Here is a 25,270-nt window from a genome sequence, read left to right as displayed (position 1 = left end):
CATGTATCTGTGTGGTTATTTGGTTAACATTTGTCTCTATTCCTAGACCATAAAGTTCTGTGATGGCAGGACTTTGCAAAGGTTTGGCTCACCTTTGTATTCTCACGTACATTTCTATGCACAGTAGCAAAGAGCCTGCCACACGGTAGGAACTCAATATTTGTTGACTGAACGAATGCAAGGATGGATGGATGGATGGATGGATGGATGGATGGATGGATGGATGGATGAAGGAAGGAAGCACAGTGCCTACTTTCCAGGAATGTATGATCCAGGACAATTCTTATTCTAACAATGGAATACAAGTAACAAAATAAACATTTGACCAACATATGAACAGTAAGAATTAATCAGATTTTTTAAGAGCAGGAATCAAGGGAAGGAACTCATTCCCGTGGAGATGGTAGAGATTGGGGACAGGAGCCCCAGGTGGGGCCGAGGAGGCTAGGGTGGTAAGCTGTGTCTCTTGAGTCACACTGTCATCTGGCTTTTAGTCTTGTACCTAGATGTCACCAACCAGACAGAGGCAAGGACCAGGATCAAAGTAGAAACAAGCTGGAGTCCAGAACAGGGCTCTGTAAAAGGACCTTCACCTCTGTCTGCCCGCCCTCATCAGCCTCTGCTCTATCGCTCCAAGTCTTGCTCCCATGATAACGTACAATGGAAGTTGGCCTGCCTGCCTGCCAAGCTGGCTCTCCATGCCCCCACCCCCTACACACACACACACACACACACGCTCCATAAACCAATCCTCTGACCCAGAAAGGAGAGGTAATGATGATAAAGATAAGACATCCACCCATATCATGGATAAAGCCAGCAGTGGTGACTAACGGTGAACAGTCAAATGACTGTCTGAATAGTCCATTTACTAACCCGTGAGCAAAGGTAGAGACTGTCTGTGTCTTTGTTACTTCTGTATCATAGTACCCAGCACAGCCGGCACTTAATAACTATTGGTTTCATAAAGGAAGGAAGCAAAGAAGAAAGGAAGGAAGGAAGGAAGGAAGGAAGGAAGGAAGGAAGGAAGGAAGGAAGAAAGGAAGGAAGGAAGGAAGGAAGGACCTCTTATATTCTCAAGGCTTGTCTACTTCAGGGTAAATTTGCCTACAGCTCCCTCAGATGTTTGTGTCCCATTGTTCCTGAGGAGGTAGGGGGAACAAGGCTCCCCAAATCCTCGGGAACCAGGCCTGAGTGGGTTGACCTGGTGGCCTCCAGCAAGTTTATAGTACTACTAGGATGGGGATCTAGCTCTGTCTGGTTCTAACCCCTGAGGTCTGATGACAGCGTGTCACTGGACTCTGACCTACAATTGGGATGCAGGTGATTAGAGGGGTCATTTTTTGCCACCCAGAATCCATTCCTCCTTCTTTTGGTAAAGCACCCTAATTTCCTTTTCGAGAATTGCCTCTTTCCATGTGTAGGGCTGTCGATCAGTTGCCATGCCTTAGCTGGTGAAGATGCAATCATTTGACCCAGGCTGGGCCAATCAGACTCTTTCCTGGGAATTTGACTCGAGCAGAGCAAAGGAAAGACCCAAAAGATAACAGGAGCCCTCCACTCCAACTGTGAAGCCCTGACCAGAGAATTCCTGTGGTAAGAATCGTCCTGGTTCCTGCCTTATTCTGAGCCTTGTCTCCAGCCTTCCTTTGGATTCTGTGAGCCATACAATATCCTTCCAGCAAATTCACTTCCTCCTTAAGCCAGCCAGAGTAAGCTTCTGTTAAGAAACCCAAAACTCAGGAATGATGATTCACACCTGGGTTTCCCAGGAAGCGGGGGAGGGCACTGGATCCTAATTCTCTGGGGCCAACAGGAATAGGCTGGTTTCTGAGAGGGTTCTGGGATGCTCCATCAGAAACCAAGCATTCAGCCAGCCTGCGCCAGCCTCTGGCGTGCCTGACCTGGATAAGACCCTTTATTGCTTTGAAAACCATCACTGGGAGTCTGCGACTCGGCCTCCAGGCTGCACTCTCCACTCGCTTTGGTTCATGCTGTGTGAAGCCCAGCCAACCTGCTCAGGGGCAATATTCGAAATTCAGTTCTGGCGCCGGCCAGTCAGAACGGACGCTGGAGCCGGAACAGGGTCACGGCGTGCCCTGCATTGCGGCATGGAGGGCAGTAGGGTGGGGCTACTGACCAGCCAGGATGTAAATATTTTACTCTTTCAACAACGGGACTGCGCTGGGCGCGCCCCATGTGGGTATCAGCTCAGCGCCTATAGGATGTGGGCGCCTCTGAGGGAGGGGCTGTCTCCAGTGGGTGTAACTCTGCTCTCCGCAGCCTTCGCTCCCCACCTGTCCCTGCCTGGCCAAGGGCTCTGCACAGAGCTGGTGGTTAACAGACATTCGTAAATAAAAAATAAAAATCCCTAGATAGGAGAAAGAAAATGAAGAGGAAAAGAAGGGGTAGAAGGAGGGAAGGAAGGGGAAAAGTTGGGTCTGTTCTAGAAAAATCACCCTGTGGACCTTCCCCCTGCCTTCTCACACCCCCACCCCAAAATGTTTATCTCTGGTGTCATTTTAAATAAGAATCAGGGGCACTCTTTTTTTTTTTTTAATTTTTTTCCCCCCAAAGCCCCAGTAGACAGTTGTATGTCATAGCTGCACATCCTTCTAGTTGCTGTATGTGGGACGCGGCCTCAGCATGGCCAGAGAAGCAATGCGTCGTGCACACCCGGGATCCAACCCTGGGCCGCCAGTAGCAGAGCACGCGCACTTAACCGCTAAGCCACAGGGCCGGCCCAGGGGCACTCTTGCAAGAGGGGAAAGGCGCAGAATAAGGGCGATGCATGAGAGCGTAAGGGGACTGTGCTGCCTGATCTTGCTGGGGGCAGAGGCGACAGCAGCTGCCATTTATCAAACATTTGCCTCATTGTTCACTCTATTACTTTAGGAACTGTCATCTTCCCCATTTTGCAGTTAAAGGAACAGACTCAAAAAGAGGTACATGGTTTGCCCAAGGTCACACAGCGAAGTGTGGAGATGGGGCTCAAACTCACCTTTTTTGCCTCCGAAGCTGGAGCTGTATATGAGGGCTGAGTCCACTTGGGGGAATTTCTGAGGTCCCAAGTTACAGCCAGGATCCTGGGGACCGCAGCCCTGAGTTGGTGCTGCCACCTAGTGACAAGACAGAGAACTGTGGACACAAACCTTCCCCTCCCTCCCCCTCCAGGCTCCAGCCCCACACCCCAGCTTGAGAGACCCGCACAGGTTGAGTTCTACCTCTCACAGCCAACTGTTATGTGTTTTGGCAGAAGAAGCTTGGACACAGAGAACTGACTTCTCGGCGTAAGCTGGCACCTCATCAGGCTTCCTCACTGTATCCCAGAGCATAGCTCTGAAGAAATATTTGGTGACTAAATGAATGACCAGGGATGCAAATCTCCACAGGTCTGGGGACCAACCTGGTCTGCATAGACAACCTCTGAAGACACGTCACTGTGAAGATCAGGGCTGAGCACATCCAGGTCTAGGGCCAAGACTTCTGCCTCAGTGCAGGTCCTGCACGGCCCCTTTCATCGAGCACTGCTAGCTCCCTGGTGCCACGTTAAGCAGCTTGTCTTGCTTTATCTAATTTCCTCCGAGACCCAAAGGGATCATTGCGGCATGCCCAAGTTCACAGAGCGGGGACTCGAACCCGGAGCCTCAGACTCCGAGGGCAGTGTTCTTCCCGCTTCATCACTCTGCCCTGCCACCCCACTTCCCCCCAGCTCGACTCACCCCGTGAAACCTTGTTTTTGTCAGCCCAGTCATCCAGATGTGATGACTCAAGAGTCGATGTGGGGCAGACTGCCAGGGGGAGAAAGGCCTGTGTCAGCACAGTGGCTTTCCTGACCTTTAAGGCAGCGAGGAGTCACCTCAATCTGAAACATGTGGCTGACATGCGATTTCAGTCTCAACCATAATAGGACATAATATCTGGGCAGATAAGCAGAAGCAATTCCCACTCCCCGCGCCTCCCACGGCTCTTTCTGGGTCTTCTCCCAAGCCCCAGGTCACCTTAAACGTGGAAGTCAGAAGCTAAATCTTCCTTTTAGACCCAGTTCTTGGAATCTCGTTGCAAATGGAGAGAGAATAAAGAGTCACCTTCTAGAAGGCAGGACGGTCTCACCAAACCTGTGCTTCACTCTGCCCCAAATTAATTCAGTAACTTCTCTGTTTAGTCCTCAACGGTTGCCGGCAAAGTGCATCATTTGTGTCAGGAAATCCACTTTCGATTATGTGCTACATAAACTGGTTGCCCATAGTGACAAAATACACATCACAGAATAGTCAGCTCTGCCCCTGACACCCCGTATCTAGTGAGGGCAGATACTAGGCAGCATGTTCCAAAGCAGGCGTTTTTTACCTGAAATATCTGGATTACCCATGTAAACCACTGATTTCTTACATTTGGTGGTCATAGGATTGCTTTGAAGATCTGATGAAAACTATGGAGCCCCCTTCCCTTTGCAAAGTATATATGTACTCATCAAATTTGGATTACATAATTTCAGGGGTTCATAGACTCCTGAAACCCATTCGTAGACTCCTTAGGTAAAAACCTTTCATCGGTCAACACAGCAAGCACCCAGTACTCAAGAAACACAGCTGCCGGCAGAGAGTGTGGTCCAGGGCTTGCGGCACTGAATTGGGAGCCAGACGTTCTCATCAGTTGTCACAGTTTAGTGAGCCAGGAGGGCCTCCTACTTGCAAGAAGTAAATGTACTTTACGTGAAGCAGAATGTTTGACTCAAGGACCGTTTTGATCTGGCAGCTCTGATATCACGTGTCATCAATGATGAGAAGGAAGGAGAGGGGATGAGGATGGGATGAGGTTCAGGGATGGAATAAAGATGTATGTTAGGTACATTACTTGATAATTTTTTAATGGTTGGAAGCTTAATGGTTTTTCAAAATGATGTATAAAAATGTCCCTTTGACAAAATGCTCTTGTGGTAAAACAGACATGTCAAGTGCCTTCCAGTGAATGGAAGATTAGGACAACATGTGTGAGAGAGGTGGCTGTCTGTAGAATACAATCACAAGGGTATAAGAACCCCAAACTGTGTTCCTGTAGCTTAAGGTATTTATTACAGCCAAAGTGTAAATACTCCTGGTACGAGTAATACTGTGTCTTATCAGCCATCAGACAGAATTTTTGCCTGCTCCTTCCCTAAAGGTCTTCTTTCGATTCTTGGGAGGGTAGAGAGGGCATAAGCATGCTAGAGATTGGAGGAATGGGTATGGAGGGGACTTGGAGGATGGGAGCTAGAGGCATCGAAACCAAATTGATCATGTCATGATTTCTATCAACATTGATCCTGGTTTCAGTTGAGTTGAGTTGCAAATCGCTTAAGTTGATTCAATCATTCGCCTCAAGAACAAATTCTGGCCATCAAAATATTAGTCCCTGTTCCTGCTCCAACTTCAGTATGTGTTCTGAGTAGAGATTTTATGTTATCAACCACCATTATGCTTCATATTGGGAGGTACCGCTCTTACTGCCTCGTGTGTGTATACGTGTGTGTGTGTGTATACGTGTGTGTGTGCAAATGTGTGGGCATGTCCGCAAGGCTGGGTGCGTCCACAGGTCGAGGACAGAGTCCTGATGACTTCCACACTAGGTGCCTGTGAGTCCTTCGGTTTCTGAGTTGACACAGGCTCTGTTCCTATTTGCGTCTCTCCTTTCAGAATCACTTCCCTCCCCTGCTGCCTCTCTGGTAGCTGCTCTACTGTCCCTTGGCTTATTGAGTCATTCATTCAACAGGAATGTATTGAGCGCCCACCTGTGTCAGGCACATGCTAGGGACCGAGGATGGAGGAACGAATAAGGCAGAGCCATCCCTGCCCGCGGGGAGTCTCAGTCCGGTGGAGGAAACAGACACCAAGACCTAATCGTACTGATTAACGAATGACACCTGTGATAAGTACCTGGGAAGAGAAGCACGGAGAACAGGAGAGCAAACACCCCGAGGACCTGACCTATTGTGGGGAGGGGGGTGGTCAGGGAAGGTTTGCCTGAGGGAGACATATTTCAACTGAGTGCTGAAGGATGAGTAACGTCAAGCAGATGGAGGATGGAGGAGGAGGAGAAGCGTGTTCCAGGTGGAGGGAACAGCACACGCCCAGTGTGGCCTGAGGTGATATGGAGACGCTATCTCCTGGCTGGAGGTGTCCAAATAGCTGGAGAGACGGTTCTACCTCTTCCTAACTCTACTGCCTCCAAAAGTGCTGGTGCTGAGGTACATTTCCACAGAAGCATCCCCCATTTTTTGCAGTTGGTGACACGACACAACCAGCCCACCTGTCAGCGCATCCATGCCTCTCACCCAGGGCAGACACTTCCATCCCTCTGCTTCGTCCCTCACCAGGCTCTCCTAACGGCTCCCCTGTCTACTCTCCATATGGTGGCCAGAGTGATCCTTTTACAATGCAAGTCAGCCACAGCACTCGTCTGCTTAAAACCCTCTCGTAGCTTCTTCCCTCAGTCAAAGCCCAAGTCCTCAGCAGAGCCCACAGACCCCTCATGATCAGGCCCCATCTCCCTATCTGAACTCCTCTCCCTGCACTCTCCCTCTCAGTCTCTCTACTCCAGTCACACCAACCTCCCTGCTGTGTCTTGAACAAACCAAGCATGTTCCTGCCTCAGGGCCTTTGCACTTGCCATTTCTCTGCCTGCATCACTCTTGGCTCCAGATCTCCACATGGCTTGTTTCCTCACTTATGCTCAAATGTCTCCTCCTCAGAGAGGCCTTCCCTAGCCACCGCCTCACTCTCTATCTTGTTACCTTACATGATATTATGTTAGTTGTTTGTCCATTGACTGCCTTCTCTGTGGGATTGTCAACTTCAGCAGGTTCAGGACCTTGTCAGTGTGTTCACCATTGTATCCCCTGTCCTTAGAGCAGTGCTGGAAAGGCAGTCAGGGCTCAACAATATTTGTTGAATGAATAAGTGAGTCAATGGGTATCACCACCCCCACACCACCCTCCATCCCTGCCTCCTCCCCACTTCTCACTAACTTTAGCAAAGGGAAGGAAGAGAATTCTCAATATCAAGACTCCACAGATTCCTTCTGATGTCCCCAACTTTCCCAACACACTGGCCAGGAGCAGGCTTTTGACAGCCGTGGAGATGGTGGGGATACGTCAGCTTCCAAAACGCGTGAGTGTCGGAGATACAGGCGGCAACAAGCTCCTTAATGGTACCTGGGTCCAGGCACAGAGGGAGATTGAGACCTGCGCCAGTGTGCCACGAGGCTGCGGGGGACGGAAACAGGTTGTGTCAGTAGTTTCGTGCTGTGGTTCCCTGATTAGCAGTCAGAGCAGGGCCACACCAACAGAAATTACTCGACACACGGCTGTTGTCGTCGCGTGAGTACGGTAGCTGTTTTTCATCTGAGGTTATACCCTTTCCTCTAAGTCGGCATTTCCTCAAACTTCAGTCACCCAGAGATGGCCACCACCATTTCTGCTGCATCCCTGGACTATCTGCACTGTTATTGACTTCATGTTTCAAGTTGACTCACTTTTATTCTCTGAATACACACATTTTAAACAGAAACTAGCAGATAAGGGAGAGCAAAAAGAAAGTTGTGACCAGCAGGACAAACCACGGCCCAGAGGGAGCGCTGCATGCAGAGGCGGAAGGCAGAGCCTCGCGATGGCAGTGGAGGCAGGGGTGGGGGGTTCGGAGCCGGGAGTGAGGTTCCAAGGGGCTGAGCAGAGGGAATGAGAAAGAAGAGAGCCCGCAGGACCCTGGGAATCTCAGGGACAGAAGGAGGAAAAGGAGGCTGCAGCCTGGGACGGAGGGCTGGGCTTGGGGTGTCGTGAGAAGGGAAGCCGAGGGGGTGGGGGACTGACCCCGAGGTGCTGTCAGTGTGGGGTTCGGGTGAGGTGAAGGATGGGCAGGACGGAGTTCTGAGCTAAGGGCAGGGCCTGAGGAGGGCATGTGGGAGAGGACACGTGGGACGGGGTGCTGAGGAGTTGGGCAGAGTGAGGCTGGGCTCCAAAGAGTCCGGGGGAGGAAGGCTGGGGGATGCAGAGGGGAAAGCTGAGATTGGGGGGTGTTGAGGAGGGATCACAGTGGGGTGACCTGGAAGTGGATTTGGAGGGAAGGCAGTGCTGGGTGCGTGTCCCCTCCGCAGAGGGGCCAGGCTGTTCTCCTGGGACTGGACAGCGAGTGTGTTGGCCTCAGCTGGGCAGCGGCCCCTGTGTTGCTCCCGGAGCATCTGAAATCCTCTGAGGTCTCACTGGTCCATGTGTCCCTACTCTAGAGCAAGGAGTGACAGTGTGGACTCTGCAGCCAGAAAGCCAGAAATGTGCTCTTCTGTTGGGCAGATAAAAGAGTTCTTGGGAGCACTGGGAACTAAAGGCATGTTAAGGAATGAGAAATAAGGCAGGAAGACCAGAAGGTAAGCTGTCACACAGAGATCTGTCCCAGCAGGAAATACCAACTGCAGAGACACAGAGCTGCGTTTGGATTCTGGAGTCATCTGCAGAATCATACAAATGATTGAGCAAGAGAAATTCAATGAGCACAGGCAGCCCTTGACTGGGGTTGTACACCTGATCATTACTCTGGCAAACGCGATGGTCCTTAGTACAAAAGTGGGGATGCTTCCAAGCACCAAGGGGGTAGGGAGCTAGGTTTTTGTTGTTGGAAGTCGATTCCGACCCTAGGCACCCTGTGTACAGCAGAGCGGAACCCTACCCCATCTTTTTGTGCCATCCTCTCACCCTCCAGTGCTGTATCAGACAATGCTCCCCTACTATTCATAGGGTTTTCATGGCCAATTTTTTCAGAAGTGGGTGTCCATGTCCTTCTTCCTAGTCTGTCTTAGTCTGGAAGCTCCGCTGAAACCTGTCCACCATGGGTGACCCTGCTGGTGTTTGAAGTCCCTGTGGCATAGCTTTCAGCATCACACAGCCTTCACAGCCTGACAACTGACAGATGGGTGGTGTGGTTCCCTGACTGGGAAACGAAACCAGGCCATGAGGGTGAGAGCGTCGAATCTTACCTCATTTCTAAAAGTACCTGATTCTCAATACATAAGAGTTAATGGTCGTGGAGGACACTGATGGTCTTATCTGCCTGGTTAATGGCTCCTCTCTTCCTGGGAACTGCCCCTCCTCCACCTCCACTATGGCCGGCCCCCTTGGCAGCTGCCTGCTTGTCCCCATGGTCACGGTCAATGGGCCCAGGAATGGGCATCTGGGAGTTTGTATTTAGGACAGAACATCAGGGCAGCCTCTCTCAGGCAGCTGAAGCCGTGAAGAGGTGAAAGTCCAGTGTGGAGAAAACCAGTCTTCAGGAAGAGACAAAAGGAAAGCAGACACGCAGGGTGCAATGGACTAGTTGTGTGTCCCCCCCAAATTCATATGTGGAAATCCAACCTATAGGTAACTGTGCTGGGAGGTGGGCCTTTGGGAGGCGACGGGGTCCTGAGGGTGGGGTCCTGAGGGTGGAGCCCTCACGAATGGGATCAGTGCCCTGAGGACAGAGACCCCAGAGAGCTCCCTCACCCCTCCTCCATGTGAGGACACAGCGAGAAGACCCGTCTGTGCACCAGGAAGGGGGCCTCACCAGACACCGAATCTGCCGGCTCCTAGACGGTGGACCTCCCAGCCTCCGGAACTGTGGAAATAAGTTTCTGTCGATTATAGGGTATTTTCATCACAGCAGCCTAAACGACTGAGACACGGGGAGAATTGGAGAAGGGAAGAGTCCTGAGCAGGTCCAGTCCTTGGTTCTGGCAGTTCCCGAGGCTTCAGCCACACTCTGCCTTTCTGCCACTGGACTGGTCACCTTCTCCCTGAAGGCCGTGAGCACCCCCAGTCTTCTCGAAACACATTCTCCTTGAGCTGCAGCTGGTTTGGGTTGGGCATCTGTCATTTGCATTCAATGCAACAGTGAAAAGAAAAGATTATTGAAAAGACTGGGGTGCACTCAGCACTCTTGGTTTCCCCAATTGAGACACCAGGAAGCACTTTCAAGACCGCTCAGAGCTCAGGGCGGCTGACAGCACCAACGGCAGGGACTTCACACACCTGTTGACTCGGGAAAACTTAAAGGGGATCCATAAATACTGGGGTTTCATTCTGGACCAGTTTGTTTCTTTCTAGTTATTCTATTTATTTACAGAATTAAGGAGAACCTGAGCCAGTGTCCTGCTCTGCAGCCTGGAGGGGGCATGACGGCAAAGAGTTAAAGATGAGACGATGAATTCGGGACGCGTTAGTTTCCATAAAATTTGAGTATTGAATTTCCATGGGAATTCACACTCTGAACTGAAAGCAGTGTCTCTGGCCCATTGACCTTGCAGGGGCTGAGGGAGCTGGAGGAAGGGGAGGGAGGCCGAATAAAGGGGGAAGGAGAGAGGAACAGGGGGCACGAGGGATAAGAACACAGGGCACTTTTCCTTTACAACTTGGCTTCTCTCTGCAAGATTCATGGGCTGAAGCTGTTCCTCTCCCTGCAGAGGGCATTGTCCTGACTCCTCCCTCTGCCCCCTCCCCATCCAATCCAGTCCAGCACCACCGCTCCCCTGCCCCTCCTCCCCACCCTCCTGCACTGCCCCTGTACACCTCTAAAACTCCATTCTCCCTAGGGGACCACAACAGCCTCCTAAGAGGTCTCTCTGTCCCCATGCTCCCCCCAACCCCAACCGAGTCCTCCACAAAGCAGCCAGAGTAACCTCTCCAAAGTGACAAACCTGACAATGTCCCTCATCTGCTTAAAACTCCTCAGTGGCTCCCCTTTGCTCTTAGGATGAAGTACAAAACCCTCAATTATGCCTGCACCTCCAGCTGCTGCCTCTCTCCCCCACCTCCCCCTCCCCCTCCCTCTGCTCCTGCCACACCGACTTTGCTCAACTCCCTAAAAGGCTGTGCTCCCTCCTGGCTCAGAGCCTTTGCACGAACTGCTCTCTCTGCCCAGAATGCCCTTCCCCTCTCCTTCACCCAGTTAGTTCCCATTCTTTCTTAACATCTAGCTCATCCTTCCTTCTTTACAAGTTCTTACAAATAACCCTCATAGCACTTGTCACACTTCAACTGACACCTGTGTGAGAGTTTGACGGTTGTCCTCCCAACTAGACTGCAAGCTCCGTGAGGGCAGGAGGCACCATGTCTGTTTCACTCACCACTGGACTCCCAACAGCGTCCACGGGGCCTGGCTGAGTCTTACCTCCCCCTTCAGGTCCTGTTCAAGCATCTCTGAGAAGCCCTCTCGGGCCCCCTGCTTAGTCAGTCCTGAACCAGAATGGACCTCCACCACGCGTTTATTGTGCCACTCAGCAACGATTTGTCACATATGTGTCTCATCCCTAGTGTGTGGATTCCTGGACAGCGAGAACCACTGGCTTTGTTGTGTCCGTTTCCCCGACACCCAGCACAGTGCTTGGCCTACAGGGGACGACTGTGTGAATAGATGAATGACGTTAAGACAGCTCCCTGGCCCAGGTGTTATCCCCCGTAAACCGAGGGGCTGAACCACAGGACTGTCTGTCCCCTCTCTCACACTCCGGATCTAGCATCACAGAGCCCTGCCCATCAGCGCCTCTCTGCTGTGTCACCCGTGTGCCTAAACTGTTGCGCTGGCAATCAGCAAATCTCCTGGCACCACAGTTCCTCTAGTTCACTATGCAAAGAGAGCCTCACACCTCTGGGCTTTCTATAGATTATGCAAAAAGAGGCCATTTTAATACCTCCTTCCTCTTTGACTCATGTTTTTAGTTAGGTCTTTCTCATGTCTATGGAGCAACGTCTTTGATTTCTAATTATTAAGAAGTAAGTAAAACATATAAAAAGGTATGAAGAACAACCTAGTGGACCCCATGAACACACCCAAGTACAGAGAGCTGGGGACGTAAAACGTGACCCAAGTAGGTGGCTGTTTCTTCAGAACAGAACTAACACCATCTGAGGCCTGGCTGGATACAGCCGCGTACTGCCAGGGAACTGAGAATCAATTTCCAGCACTGCGTCCAAGACAGAGCCTGCGTCTCCGTGTCCAGGCAGGGGGCTCTCCTCCGTTCTCTCCCAAGGAGAGCGAGGCTCCTCCCATAGCAGACCCGGACCACCTTGCCTTCAAGACAGACTCCAAGACTCTCTGAACTGAGAGGACCCTGGTGGGGAAGGAATCCAGAACCCCACTCAGCACAGGAATGCCCTCCCCACCGTCCTGCCCCGTGGCCTCCGTGAGATGTGGCAGTGGGGTCCAAACCCCACAGGGGAGGCACCTCAGAGAAGACAAAGGCAGACCCAAGAGACAAAGGAGACACGAGCATTCAGAACAAGCTGGACGTGTTTTCACTCCTGTTGAGGCCCTCTGCAGGTGGGACTCGTCTAGGAACTGCATCCCAGAAGTCCATGCAATCATTCCCTCGTGTCCCTTCTGTGGGCCAGACCTCGAGCTAGGGGCTGGGGTTTGAATATGAATAGGACATGATTCACAACCTCGAGGAACTCACAGTAAGTGGATGGCTTAAAGAAGTAAATAAACGTTTATGATGTAGTGTGACAGAAGCTACTATAAAGGTGTATGTGCAAAGTGTGAATGAAGCCTCTGAATCACCCCCAGGGCATCAAGGAAGGCTCCCTGGAGGAGGTGATGCTTGTCCTGCATTGTGAAGGATGGCCCCTGCAAGGCCTGATGTGTTCATAACGTTGTGGGGAGCTGCAGGTGCTTCCAGCTGCCCGGAGTGAAAGGTGGGAGTGGGCAGCAGTGGGAGTGGTGGCCAGAGAGACATCACAAAGGCCTTGTGTGCTAAGCTGAGGAGTGTGAACCTTCTGCAAGCTCGGGGCGGCCACTGGAGGACTGAAGGCAGGGGAGAGGCCTGAAGAGAACTGGACAGCCCTGTGAAGCGGCGTGGTGGTGACCTGGAGGCATGAAAGCAATGAGCAGGGGGTCGCAGGATCAAGGTGAGAAGCCATGAGAGTCTGAACTGAAGTGGTGTCCCAGGGAAAGGAGAGGAGGGAAGATGGTAGGAGATAGGCATCCAGCGGAAACTGAGAGTGAGGGAATGGAGGGTTCTGGGTACTTCCCGATGTTTGGGTTTGGCTGACTGGAAGCTGGCAGTGCTACCATCGACAGAGAGGATTCCAGAGGAGACCTTGGCATGGTCTTTGGATGTTGGGACAGAAGGTGAGCCCTAAGTAGAAGAGATAAGATCGCCAGAGAATCTACAAGAGTGAAAGTCACTAGAAACAGAAAGAGGGTCAGAGAAGGGTCAAGCAAGAGCAGGGTGTGGGGGGGCCGGCCCCGTGGCTTAGCGGTTAAGTGCATGCGCTCCGATGCTGGTGGCCAGGGTTTGGGTCCCAGGCGCGCACCGACGCACCGCTTCCCTGGCCATGCTGAGGCGGCCTCCCAGTACAGCAACTGGAAGGATGTGCAGCTATGACATACAACTATCTACTGGGGCTTTGGGGGAAAAAAATAAATTAATTAATTAATTAAAAAAAAAAAAAAAGAGCACGGTGTGGGTAATAGGGCCTCTGACCACACCGCCAATTTTCTGATGTGACCCCGTAGCACAACTTTGGAGGATACAGCATCCCTGAGGTTCCAGGGTTGGAGACTTGGGTGCCCATTTTAGCACCAACATTATAAAATCCACGATGGAATTGACCACACCCCTAGGCATCACCTGTGCACCTCCTCAGTGAAGCAAGTCCATCTCCACTCACTTTGATTCTATTTCTTAATTTTAGAGTTTTTTTTCAAAAACCAAATTTATACATAGCTTAAAGAATTAAATAGTCATGTATCAAAAATATCAGTTTGTTACCCCTTTCCTGCTCCCTTGAGGCAATCGCTTTCAGGTCTTATTAGATGATTCTTCTGCTGTTTACCTCCATAGCTCTAAATAAGATGGGGATATTGATACTTCCTGGTTTTGTCCATGTCAGGAATCATCTACTGACTTTCCAATATGACAGACAAAGGTTCAGCTCTGTTAACCCACCCTGATCAACACCACACGCATGTGCCCACTTCCCATTCCCCCATCCTCCCAATAGAGTTATATCATATGGGGTTATATCAGCTTTCTGCATTCACATTGTTATGATTGTGTTCATGCTCTTCACAACCGAGTCACTCAAGGACCATGATTTTTCCCTTTCCTTCACAGCTTTCTACACTCCACAGGAGTTGATAATCATGTCCTCTCCCCACCCCCCTTTTATTTAGTTACACTTTGTGGTACTTATCACTGGTCCAACCCCTAATTCTACCCCATTATTTAAACCCCCTCTCAATGTGTCTAAACACAGTTCTACCAGTGTCGTCTTCTTGGGTAAATCTTTCCTGGAGTCTTTTGAGCAGCTTCCATCTGAACAGGCTGCTTGCTATGCCCGGCACACAGCTGTGCACCCGAGAATTTCCTTTGCTGTGATCTTGGTGATTTCCTTCACCTGCCGCTTGTCTTGGTGGAGCACACCTTTAAGAGCTCTCTGGGAGAAAGGATAAGGTAGTATCTTTTCTTGAAAGTTTGCATGTCATATGTGATAATATTTGCTTCTCTTCTCATACGTTTTCTTTGGTAGTTTGGGAATAGAATTCTAGGCAGGAAATGATATTCCTTCAGAAAGCATTTTTCCTCTGACTTCCAGTTTTCAGACTTGATGATAACTCTGACGATGTTCTGTTCCTGTTTTTTTTGGAAAACATTTAATGAAACCTGTTTTTATGTTTGAAAGCCTGTGGATGTCTTCTTTGTTTCAGATTTCTGAAATTTCACGGAGGTGTAATTCAACTCAATTCTCCTGACAGGTGTTGAGAGATGTGCTGTATAGCTTCTCTCACTAGACGCTCCAGTGTATACAAAGATACACACAGGTCCTTAGGGGCTGGAAATATGTGGGAAGTGTGGGAGATAAGGCAAACAGGATATTGGTGACTAAGCAGTGTTACACACATAAATTACACATATAAGATTTGTAAGGGCAACATTTTTACAAATTCCATGTGTCAGTATTTTTTAAGAGAGACTAATCCAGGGTCTCAATCTGATTCATCACATTAGCAATTTAGCCTTCTCATGCACTCAGCGAACTTCATGCCTCCCACACTCCAGCCTCTGGTGAGGGGGTGGTAAGCTATCAATAAGGGTGTGATGTTTTGACTTCCCAGTTCTGCTCTTACTGCTGGAGTTGCTCTTAGCCTCTAGGGGGCAGACTCGGCTACCATTCTGCAGAGAGCCAGGACAGCTTGAATCCAACGCCACAGGGTCCCTCAAGCTCCTTGGGGAGTCAGTTGGGATAGAAGCAGGCACCAGGGCCCCTTTTCAGGAAGCAATCCCTAAAATGCATTTGTCCTTCCCTTTCAAGGTGTATCTATAGGTACCTATAGATAGAACATATCACTAAACAGATATAACACATAATAAGCTGCTCAATAAACGTTTTCTCAATGGTTGAATACAGAATATTTCCCTCCACGTAATATCTGCCCAACAGCTGTCCTCCCCCGATGGGAATCAGCCAAGAGACAGCACTACCCTGGGCGCGGCCAGAATACTATTATTGAAAACAACTGACACACATTATCTTGTTTAATTCTCACAATAACCTTATGAGGCAGGTATTTTTAATCCTCATTTTAGAGATTCGGAAACTGGAGGAGAGAGGTTGAGTAACTTGCCTAAGATCCCAAAGCTAATAATGGCAGAACAGAGCTTCAAATCTTGAGTAGACTGAATCCAGAGCTCACAACAGATCCCACAGGCTCTACCACAAAAGGCGACCCCAAATATCACATGAATGCAGTTAAATCCCTTGGGATTAGTCAACAAACTGAAGCATTGCCCCAGGGGAGAAGGTCCGAGAAGGGTGTGGAAGGGAACTGAGAAACCTGTCTTAGGGCCGGCCCCGTGGCATAGCTGTTAAGTGTGTGAGCTCCGCTGCTGGTGGCCCGGGTTCAGATCCCGGGCGCGCACAGACACACCGCTTGTCAGGCCATGCTGTGGCGGCGTCCCATATAAAGTGGAGGAAGATGGGCACAGATGTTAGCCCAGGGCTAGACTTCCTCAGCAAAAACAGGAAGATAGGCATGGATGTTAGCTCAGGGCTGATCTTCCCTACACACACAAAAAAGAAACCTGTCTTACTGTTGCTTGTTCTCATTCTAATTAGCTGTGGGACTCTGATAACACACTCTGACTCTCTGGGCCTCAGTTTCCACATCTGTAAAATGAAGTTAAGAACATATTCTGAAGAATTTTTGGAGAGGACCCTGATGACCTAGGGAGATCAACAGTGAGAGGTCTCAGAAGGCATTCCAAGAGAAGGTAGGTTCTGTGCTCCCTGGAGAATGATGGGAATCACCATTGGAATTTGCAGGGGATGTTAAATTAGTGTAGAAATTCTTAGACTGCTATGAGTTCCCTCTTCAAAGATCCCATTCTAATCCAAGACCCCATAATTTCTACCAAAAAGTGGGTGCCTCCAAGCAGTGTTGCCTCTCCTGGGAACCTGTGGTTCTAACTCCACCAGGGGTGCTCAGACTTGGCTGCATGGTGAGGTCTCCTGGGGAGCTTTAAACACGCAGATGCCAGGTCCACTCTCAGAGACCGTGATTTGGGGTGTGGCTGAGGTACTGAGAATGTTAGGAGTTCACCATGTGATTGTAATGTGCAGCCCAAGTTGGAGCCACTCCCACAGAGTTTTAAATTCTTCACTTTTGGTCTGAAGATGAAAACAGAAAACCAAAGGAAAGCAGTGGCACCCAGTGGCTCTCAAACTTTAATGTGCAAACAAACGAATCACCTGGAGATCTTCTGAAAGGCAGCCTCTAATTCAGTCGGTCTGGGTTGGGTCTGGGCTTCTACCCTTGTAACAAGCCGCCAGAGGATGCCCACACTGCTGTCCCCAGACTATGCTTGAGTAGCTGGGCTGTAGCTTCAATGAATACAGACTTGCTGGTCAGGCCAGATGGGACCTTAAGAAGTTACTTCACTTCTATGAGCTGTTTTCTTTTCTGTAAAATGCAGGCAAGTAATGGTAACTACATCACAGAATTCTTGTGATGCTTAAATGAGATAATGCAGTGAACGTGTTTAGCACAACGTAACAATTGTTCGCTTTTCAATTGTTAGGACAGTCAACACTCATGGAATGCTTACTACCTGCCAGGAATTTTCAAAGTGCTTTCATATCTTAACCGTTCAAGCCTCAAAACAACACTATGAGGTGGGTACTATTATTTCATCATCCTTATTTGACAGATGAAGAAACTGAGGCACACACAGGTGGGATACCTTAATTTTCGCTACTCACCTAGGATGAGCTAAACCAGTGTTTGAATCCAGGGAGAATCTGGGCTCTTTTCCCTCCCCAGGGCTGAATGGATCAGTGCGAACAGGCACTTCTGCCCTGCACGCCTGACTTTCTGGAGGAGCTGAGTTGAGGGCTTTCCCTCTGGCATGGGCTGGGACCAGCACGGGGCAGCCTAGGTACGCGGCTGCAAAGACCACGCCCAGGGGCGGCACTGTGCTGGGCATTTCCCCACAAACCCACCGCTAGTTCTTAAACATCTCCGAACTCCCCTCTCCCGTGGGGCACCCATCAGGAAGCAACAGCCTACCTAACAGGTTCAAGCTTGAGTTCCCCGAGACAGACCACGTCCGCAGGGAAAGCAAAGAGCAAAGCGAGTTTTGCGCAACTCCCCTTTACCCCAGGAGCGCAACCAGACCGGGAAACCTACAAATCTCTCTTTATACCGAAAGTTCAGCAAGAGTCAGGGAGCCTAGCCAAGTGGGAAGAAGTCGGGAATCCCTCTCGGATTCCCCAGAGGACTAGGCGGCCCCGGGCATCGGTGCCCGCGCGCAGGGGAGGCGGACCGGCACCGGGGAGACTCTGCTTGGAGGATTACCTCGGAAGGACGGAGGGGCTTTTCTTGTGGGGTCCCCTGGGAGGGGGCAAATGAATTTGAGGGGCAGTGCAGGGGGTGGGGGTTACCCGGCGGTTTCCATGGCGCCCGGGGCGTGTAAGAGGAATGCACCCGCAAGTTGTGGCGAAACAACTGTGCTGTCGGGCCAGCCCGGCTCAAGAAGGCGGGAGGGAGTGGAGGGGGTAGGGGGGTGGGGACGCCGGGCTGGACGGGGGCGGGGCGGTCACGTGCGCCCGAGGGGGCGAGGCCCCTAGCCGGCCCGGGAGCTAACGGAATCGGGTCAAGTGGCTGCGCAAGGAGCGAAGTTTTTCCAGGGCGGAGAGGCTGAACGAGGCGAGAACGCCCTGGGAGGACTCAAGGCGCCGGCGGCCGGGACCGGGCTGAGGAGTCTGCGGTGGCTTGGGGGACAGCGGTCGGCGACAGAGGACGCCAAGGAAAAGTGGGTGTAGGATCTCGGGGGTGAGCGCAGGGAGCCTCACGCCTGGCTTTTACGCAGGCTCGGGTCTCCGTTTATTCTGGGGCTGTCCGGGGCCAATGCCTTGTCAGCTCTAGGGGACCAGCTGAGGCCACTGTCCCTTAAGACCGCCGGAGTCCCCAGCACCTGTGGTCATGGTGAATGAAGATCGCAACCAACAGGAGTGCGATGGCACCCCTGCGCAGGAGTCCGCAGTCCGGGCGGACCCCAGCGTCTCTGCGGACCCCAGTGTCTCGGTCCAACCCAGCGTATCGGTCCACCCCAGCGTCTCGATGCACCCCAGCGTCTCTGCGGACCCCAGCAGTTCGGCCCACCCCGGTGGCTTGGCCCGCCCCAGTAGCTCAGGCCCGGAGGACCTTAGCGTGATCAAGGTGAGCAGGCGCCGGTGGGCGGTGGTCCTGGTGTTTAGCTCCTACTCCATGTGCAACGCTTTCCAGTGGATCCAGTACGGCTCCATCAATAACATCTTCATGAACTTCTACGAGGTCAGTACAGTTGCCATCGACTGGCTGTCCATGTGCTACATGCTAACCTACATCCCTCTCGTCCTGCCTGTGGCCTGGCTGCTGGAGAAATTTGGCCTGCGCACAATCGCCCTCCTCGGCTCTGCTCTCAACTGCCTGGGGGCCTGGGTGAAGTTGGGCAGCCTGAAGCCACATCTCTTCCCAGTGACGGTGCTGGGCCAGGTCATCTGCTCTGTGGCCCAGGTCTTTATCCTGGGCATGCCCTCCCACATCGCTTCCGTCTGGTTCAGGGCTGATGAAGTTTTAAGAGCTTCTACCATCGCTGCCCTTGGTAATCAGGTGAGTAGAGGAGTTGTGGATGTTCAGAGGAATGAGCGTCATGTCACTGTGAGACTGAGTGGGGTAGATTGTACCTAACTGTGGGGACCCTGCAATTTTCTGACTTGAGTCAGACTTTCAACAGTGTTTGTGACTCTGGGTGACTGTGGCTGGGTGTGACTGACGGTGTGAGTGATGGTGACTGGGTGACTGTGTATGAGAGGTGCCGGGAAACAAAAGGAGGGTACCTCTTCTTTCACATTTTCTCCTCCCCCAGCAGAAAGCATGCTTCTGGAACATATGCTGTTTTCGTGGTCTCATTACTGAGCCTGTCCGTCCACCAGCTTAGACCTGTGACTTTAGGAAAGCTGTTCTTCCTCAGGGAGCAGCCCTTGGGTGTCAGACTGTTCTTGTGTCATCAGAAGTTGGGAGGTGTTTTTAGCCTGACCAACCAGCTTTCCTAGAGTACACTATCTCATACTCGGTAGAATCGCGGAGCAGTGTCCTGGCCGTGGTTGGCACTGTTCTTACCTTCTTTCATACACAACTGAAGCCAGGACAGTGGGAACAATGCTTCGTGCCAAACTCCTTCCCTGGGGTTTAGAGCCAAGTCCAGCAGGATGGGGTAGAAATCACATTGCGAATATCCAAGGCCTAGAAACTTTGGAAAGCCTGGAAAGTGCATATTTTAATCCCTTCTCTTTCCTGCCTTTTGGAAGGGTAATCTCAAATTCTTTGCGTCTCAATGTTGTTATGACCCAGAAAGTTGGGTGTATTATGAATCTAATTGCCTTTTCCAGTTTTGAAGCAAACATTTATGGACTCCTCCTTTATCTGGACCGCTGCCTCCAGTCTCACTTCTTCCCAAGCACATGGAGTTGCGGCTACGCGCTTAACAAATGACCAGTGTAAGAGAGGAAGAAGTATTTCTCTACCCACTAGGTCTTTCTGGCTGGTCTAAGAATTAAATTGACATGAGACAGAATAACAGGAAAAAATCAAACAAAGTTTAATAGTGTATATGTGTGATAAACCCAGGAAAACTGAGTAACTTACCATTTTGGCAGAAGCTGCCACCATAAATACCATTTTTAGCTAAGGACTAAGGAGGCTGTCGGAGTAGTGGTTTGGGAGTTCAAAGGGGAGGAAGGCAGTTTACGTGGAGACGGAAAAGCAAATGTTTGATAAACAAACGTTTGCTGGGCCATCTGTAGACAACGTGAGAGAACTTGGATAAGAATGGGCTTAGCAAGGATCCTCCCAGTCTACCACACCCTGAGTTATCTATGGTGATGGTCTGTCTTCTTTCACACAGTTAGGGGGAAGGTCAAAGTTTCTTTCAGTCTTTTGTCCTTAAAAATAATCAAGCCAGGGGCGGGCCGGTGGCGCAAGTGGTTATGTGCCCGCGCTCCGCTGCCGCGGCCCCTCGCAGGTTGGGATCCCGGGCGCGCACCGACGCACCACTTGTTAAGCCATGCTGTGGCGGTGTCCCCGATAAGGTAGAGGAAGATGGGCACGGATGTTAGCCCAGGGCCAGTCTTTCTCAGCAAAAAGAGGAGGATTGGCATCAGATGTTAGCTCGGGGCTGGTCTTCCTCACCAAAAAAAAAAAAAAGCTAAAGAGACACATTTTGGGGTGGCCAGTTCTGATCCCTGACACCCGTAACCCTTAGTTCTTATAGGCCTTCTTTCATACACAGCTGAAGTCAGGACAGTGGGAACAATACTTTGTGCCAAACTCCTCCCCTAGGGTTTAGAGCCAAGTCCAGCAGGATGGAGTAGAAATCTTGCTCAGAATTTCCAACGCCTAGAAATCTTGGAAAAGCCTGGAAATCTCGTATCTTAATCCTTTGTCTTTCCTTCTTTATAGGAGAATCTCAAATTCTTGGCATCTCATTGTGGTTATGATCCAGAAAGTTGGGTGTATTATGAATATAATTGCCTTTTGAAATTCTTTGAAGCGAATAGTCATGGACTCCTTTATCTGGACCGCTGCCTCCAGTCTCACTTCTTCCCAAGGGCGTGCAGTTGTGGCTACGCGTTTGAAGAATGACCAGTGACCCTTAGTTCTTGTAGGCCTATTTTCTCTTACCTGTTCATTGCATTTAGAAAATTTAACCTTTCATCTAGAAATTTCTCTTTTTTTTTTGAGGAAGATCAGCCCTGAGCTAACATCCGTGCTAATCCTCCTCTTTTTGCTGTGGAAGACCGGCTCTGAGTTAACATCTATTGCCAATCCTGCTCCTTTTTTTTTTTCCGTTTTTCTCCCCAAAGCCCCAGCAGACAGTTGTACGTCATAGTTGCACATCCTTCTAGTTGCTGTATGTGGGACGCGGCCTCAGCATGGCCGGAGAAGCGGTGCGTCGGTGCGCGCCCGGGATCCGAACCCAGGTCGCCAGTAGCAAAGCGTGCGCACTTAACCGCTAAGCCACGGGGCCGGCCCCTAGAAATTTCTCTTTTGGATCAGAAATTTCCAAATCTTCTCTCAAGGCAAATTTCCATTCTGTTCATCTTTAGCACCAGGGAGGTAAGCTGAGCTAGATTTCCCTATGCCAGTAAGTCCTGCCACTGGGGTGATCGTGGAAGCAATCAGTGAAAGCACAGAGACGGCTTCTCTAGCACGCAAACAGGCGCCATAAAGTCCTTTCCTCAGTTGTCTTGCACTGCAGGTTTGAATGTTCTGAAGATTGAATTGAGTTGAGGTCTGGGGATGAAACAAGATGGATCTTTTGTTCAGGGCAATTGAAAAGTAGGTATCGAGGGTGACATTTACCAACCCCCTACCCTCTAAGGTGATGTGACTGTGGATTTTAACATCCCCTTTGCAGCCCTGCTGATGCGTTTGACATTTTTGGATTTTTCCTTTATAGGAGGGTAAACCTGGGAGGTGAAGGGCGGGACTTGCAGGCTTCCAGAGGGTTAAAGCTCCCTGTGAGCAGCAGAACAAGATTCAGACAAGGTCACTGCAATCCCAAACCCACTGTGTGGGGAGGGCAGGAGAGCTAACCGGGAGAAGTCCTCAGTGGTCTGGCGAGATCAGAGAATGCAACACTTTTTGTTAACCATAAAGTGTAAACTAATAGGTTTTCTGAGCCCTCCTCACACACCTGTGAGGGAACTTAACACCAGATACATCTTTGAAATTTTAAAAGAATAGTTATTCATTCTCCACTCCCAACCCCCACCAAAGTCAGATGCTAAGAATTTTACATTTGAAAACACTCTGATGGCATATATTTGTATCACGAGCCATCTATTTAAGTTTGATCTTTCAGGCTTAACCAACTGTGGTAAGTTAAAAAAAAAAACACATGAAAAACGGAATTGTTTATGCTTCCTCACGTAGAGATGACCAGGTTTGCTTCTCGGCGTGTGTTCTAACCTTCCTTTCTGAGTAAAGCATGGCTGAGTGGAGGAGAAATATTAACAGAGCACCTTGAGCTTTGCTGCTCAGAAAAAAGGCTCCACCAAGATTTCAGATGTCATTCTGCAGAATAATTCTTTGTGGCCTGCAAACGTCACACTGATCAGCACAACCCCTGTACCCTGCCAACTCTGACCTCTCTCCTAGTGCTTATATGCTCCACACCTGCGCCAGCCCCTGCTCGCATTAAATCCCACATTCCCTCATTCATTCCACAAGCATTTTCCTGGCACCTGCCTTGTGCCAGATGCTATGCTAGGGCTGCAAAGATAATCCCTGCCTTCGCAGAGTTCCTGTACCAGGGTTTTAAATTCTACCAGGCACCAAGATTCAGAAAAAACAAAAAACACGTAAAAAGCAGATCAGAGTATAGAGGATTTACTTTGTTTCCACTGCTTTGCCTAATTGCTGTGGGAAAATTGAAGGGGAAGGAAGCTCATATCTATCAAACACTTATTATGTGCAAGGCACCTTTTCATCCATTGTTGAATGTTTCAGCTTTGTGAGGTAGGTGGAATTGTCCCCATTGTTAGAGATGGGGAAACTGAGCCCCAGATAAATGGAGCTACCTTATCCAGGGTCCTACAGCTGCTGAGTGGTAGAAGGGAGATCTGAACCCAACTCCACCTCCAACACCCATGTCAATAGCCAGTATTGAGTTTTCACATGGATAAATCATATATTTAAATTAAAAAAAAAAAGGCAGGATTCTGAGGTTTGAATTTTGCCCCTTGTGTCTTGAGGGTTGTTGGTGGTGATAAAGCGTCCAGCAGTTTTCTCCAGAATTTGAGGGCCTGGCACCTGTCTTCTGTTTTGGAGTTCCCAGCATCAGCATTGCCTCCCCACCCGCTGTGCTGTAAACTGCTCAAGGGCCCCTTCTGCCTCTCTGAGCCTAGGCGGAGCGCACAGGAAGGTGGGCTCCAGTCTCCAGGAAGGAGAACCAGTGAGGCCTGAGCTGGGGTGAGGGAGGGAAGGCTAGTCTTAGACTGCAGCCCCAGCTCTTCCCTTTCCCTTCCCGTGGTACACTCGGACCAGTTGCACAGTGGGTAACAGCTTGACAGTTTTTAGCAGCACTTGCTCCATTGTTTCAAGGGAAAATGATCTGTGTGGAGTTTTGAGTGATGTGGACACGTTGTTATTGTGCAAGGGCTGGAAGCAAGCTTTGTGTGGGAGTCTGGTGATCGCTTGGTGATCAGGACGAGAGATGTGGGAGCTGGAAGAGATCTTCAGGTCAGCTCCAGCCCCAGTGAGGAGCCAACAGCACCGACACTTCCTCAAGGACGCTTGGGCGGCTCATAGCTCCTCTGAGCTACATAGCTCCTTCTCAGCTCCTCTGAGAAAGAGTAGGAGAGAATCAGTCTGCTTTTCGAGGTAAAGAAAATACAGTAACTTTACAGAACAAGTTCTGTAGAAGCCATGGCTGGCTCGGCTGTCAAAAATAGTGCTGTCCAGTAAAAATATAACGCAAGCCACTAATGCAGACCACGTACATAACTAAATTTTCTAGTAGCCACATTAAAAATACGTAAAATATAGGGGCCGGCCCCGTGGCTTAGCGGTTAAGTGCGCGCGCTCCGCTACTGGCGGCCCAGGTTCGGGTCCCGGCGTGCACTGACGCACCGCTTGTCCGGCCATGCTGAGGCGGCGTCCCATATACAGCAACTAGAAGGATGTGCAACTGTGAGATACAGCTATCTCCTGGGGCCTTGGGGAGAAAAAGGGAAAAAGAGGAGGACCATTGGCAATAGATGTTAGCTCAGGACCGGTCTTCCTCAGCAAAAAGAAGAGGATTGGCATGGATGTTAGCTCAGGGCTGATCTTCCTCACAAAAACCAAAACAAAGGTAAAATATAAATTAAAAAAATGTGAAAACAACAGGTGAAATTACTTTTAGTACTACATTTTCTTTAACCCAAAATATCCAGTATATTATTTCAATGTGTAATCAATATAATAAAATTACTAAGAAGCTATTTTACATTCTTTTCAGCATGTATTTTACACTTATAGACTAGCCACGTTTCCCAGCAATGATGGGATGTGTTTAGTAACATCGGGTTCTAGCACGTCGAGAGCAATAATGCTATTTGTAGAGGAGGAAAAAGTTTTCCTGGACCCTTTAGGGTCCCTGACTGGGTCTAAAAATTAGACTAAGTCAGATTGACGGGAGAAAATCATCCAAATTTATTTAACGTGTGATGTGACATGGGAATCTTACTATTTGTTTGTAAGGAAATGAAGCAACAGGTAGACCCATGTGCTTTTGTGCTGGGTGTGATGAGGAGTGGACAGTCGTGGAGGAATATGAATGGTGAAGGAGTATGAGGTTGTTGTAACTGGGGGAAACTGTACAAGGCTAGTTTGTTAGGATTCTCCTTGGGGGAGTCCCTTTGTCTCCAGAGATGAGGATGCTCCCTTCCTCCGAGTACAGGGAGGGCACCTCTCACAGGAGGGTTTTAAGGGCTGTTTCAGGGAAGAAGGGCGGGGACGGGGAGGAGGTCAGAGTGATCTGCCTCTGCCATTTTCTGAAACTCCTTCAGCTTAAAATACTCAAGATGCCAAGGTCCCGTATTCTGGGGTAGCGTGTCCTGAGCTGTGTTACATTTCCATCAGTTGGAAATCAGAGTCTAGCAGGTAAAGATGGGCTCTAGGAAGCCGAGGCCAGGCTCGAGGAGCTTGTGTTTGCTGGACCCGCTGATCATATGGCATCGCCC

The 25,270-nt window shown here is 50.1% G+C and overlaps 1 protein-coding gene across 2 annotated transcripts in view; it reads left to right on the top strand.

The window, feature by feature from the left end:
* Window positions 1-18,123: 18,123 nt before the first annotated feature.
* Window positions 18,124-25,270, top strand: part of LOC101391063 (choline/ethanolamine transporter FLVCR2-like) — a 51,036-nt gene continuing 43,889 nt past the window's right edge. For both annotated transcript variants that reach the window (XM_014784245.2, XM_087448174.1), the window contains exon 1: window positions 18,124-19,154. In XM_014784245.2, coding sequence (XP_014639731.2) covers window positions 18,486-19,154 — 669 coding nt within the window. In that variant the 5' untranslated portion in view covers window positions 18,124-18,485. The remainder of the gene's footprint in view (window positions 19,155-25,270) is intronic.

This window comes from Ceratotherium simum, chromosome 24, assembly GCF_057802395.1.
Source record: "Ceratotherium simum simum isolate JZ-2026a chromosome 24, ASM5780239v1, whole genome shotgun sequence".
Taxonomy (NCBI): domain Eukaryota; kingdom Metazoa; phylum Chordata; class Mammalia; order Perissodactyla; family Rhinocerotidae; genus Ceratotherium; species Ceratotherium simum.
Note: the sequence above shows the minus strand (reverse complement) of the source record. Positions and strands in the feature narration are given on the sequence as shown.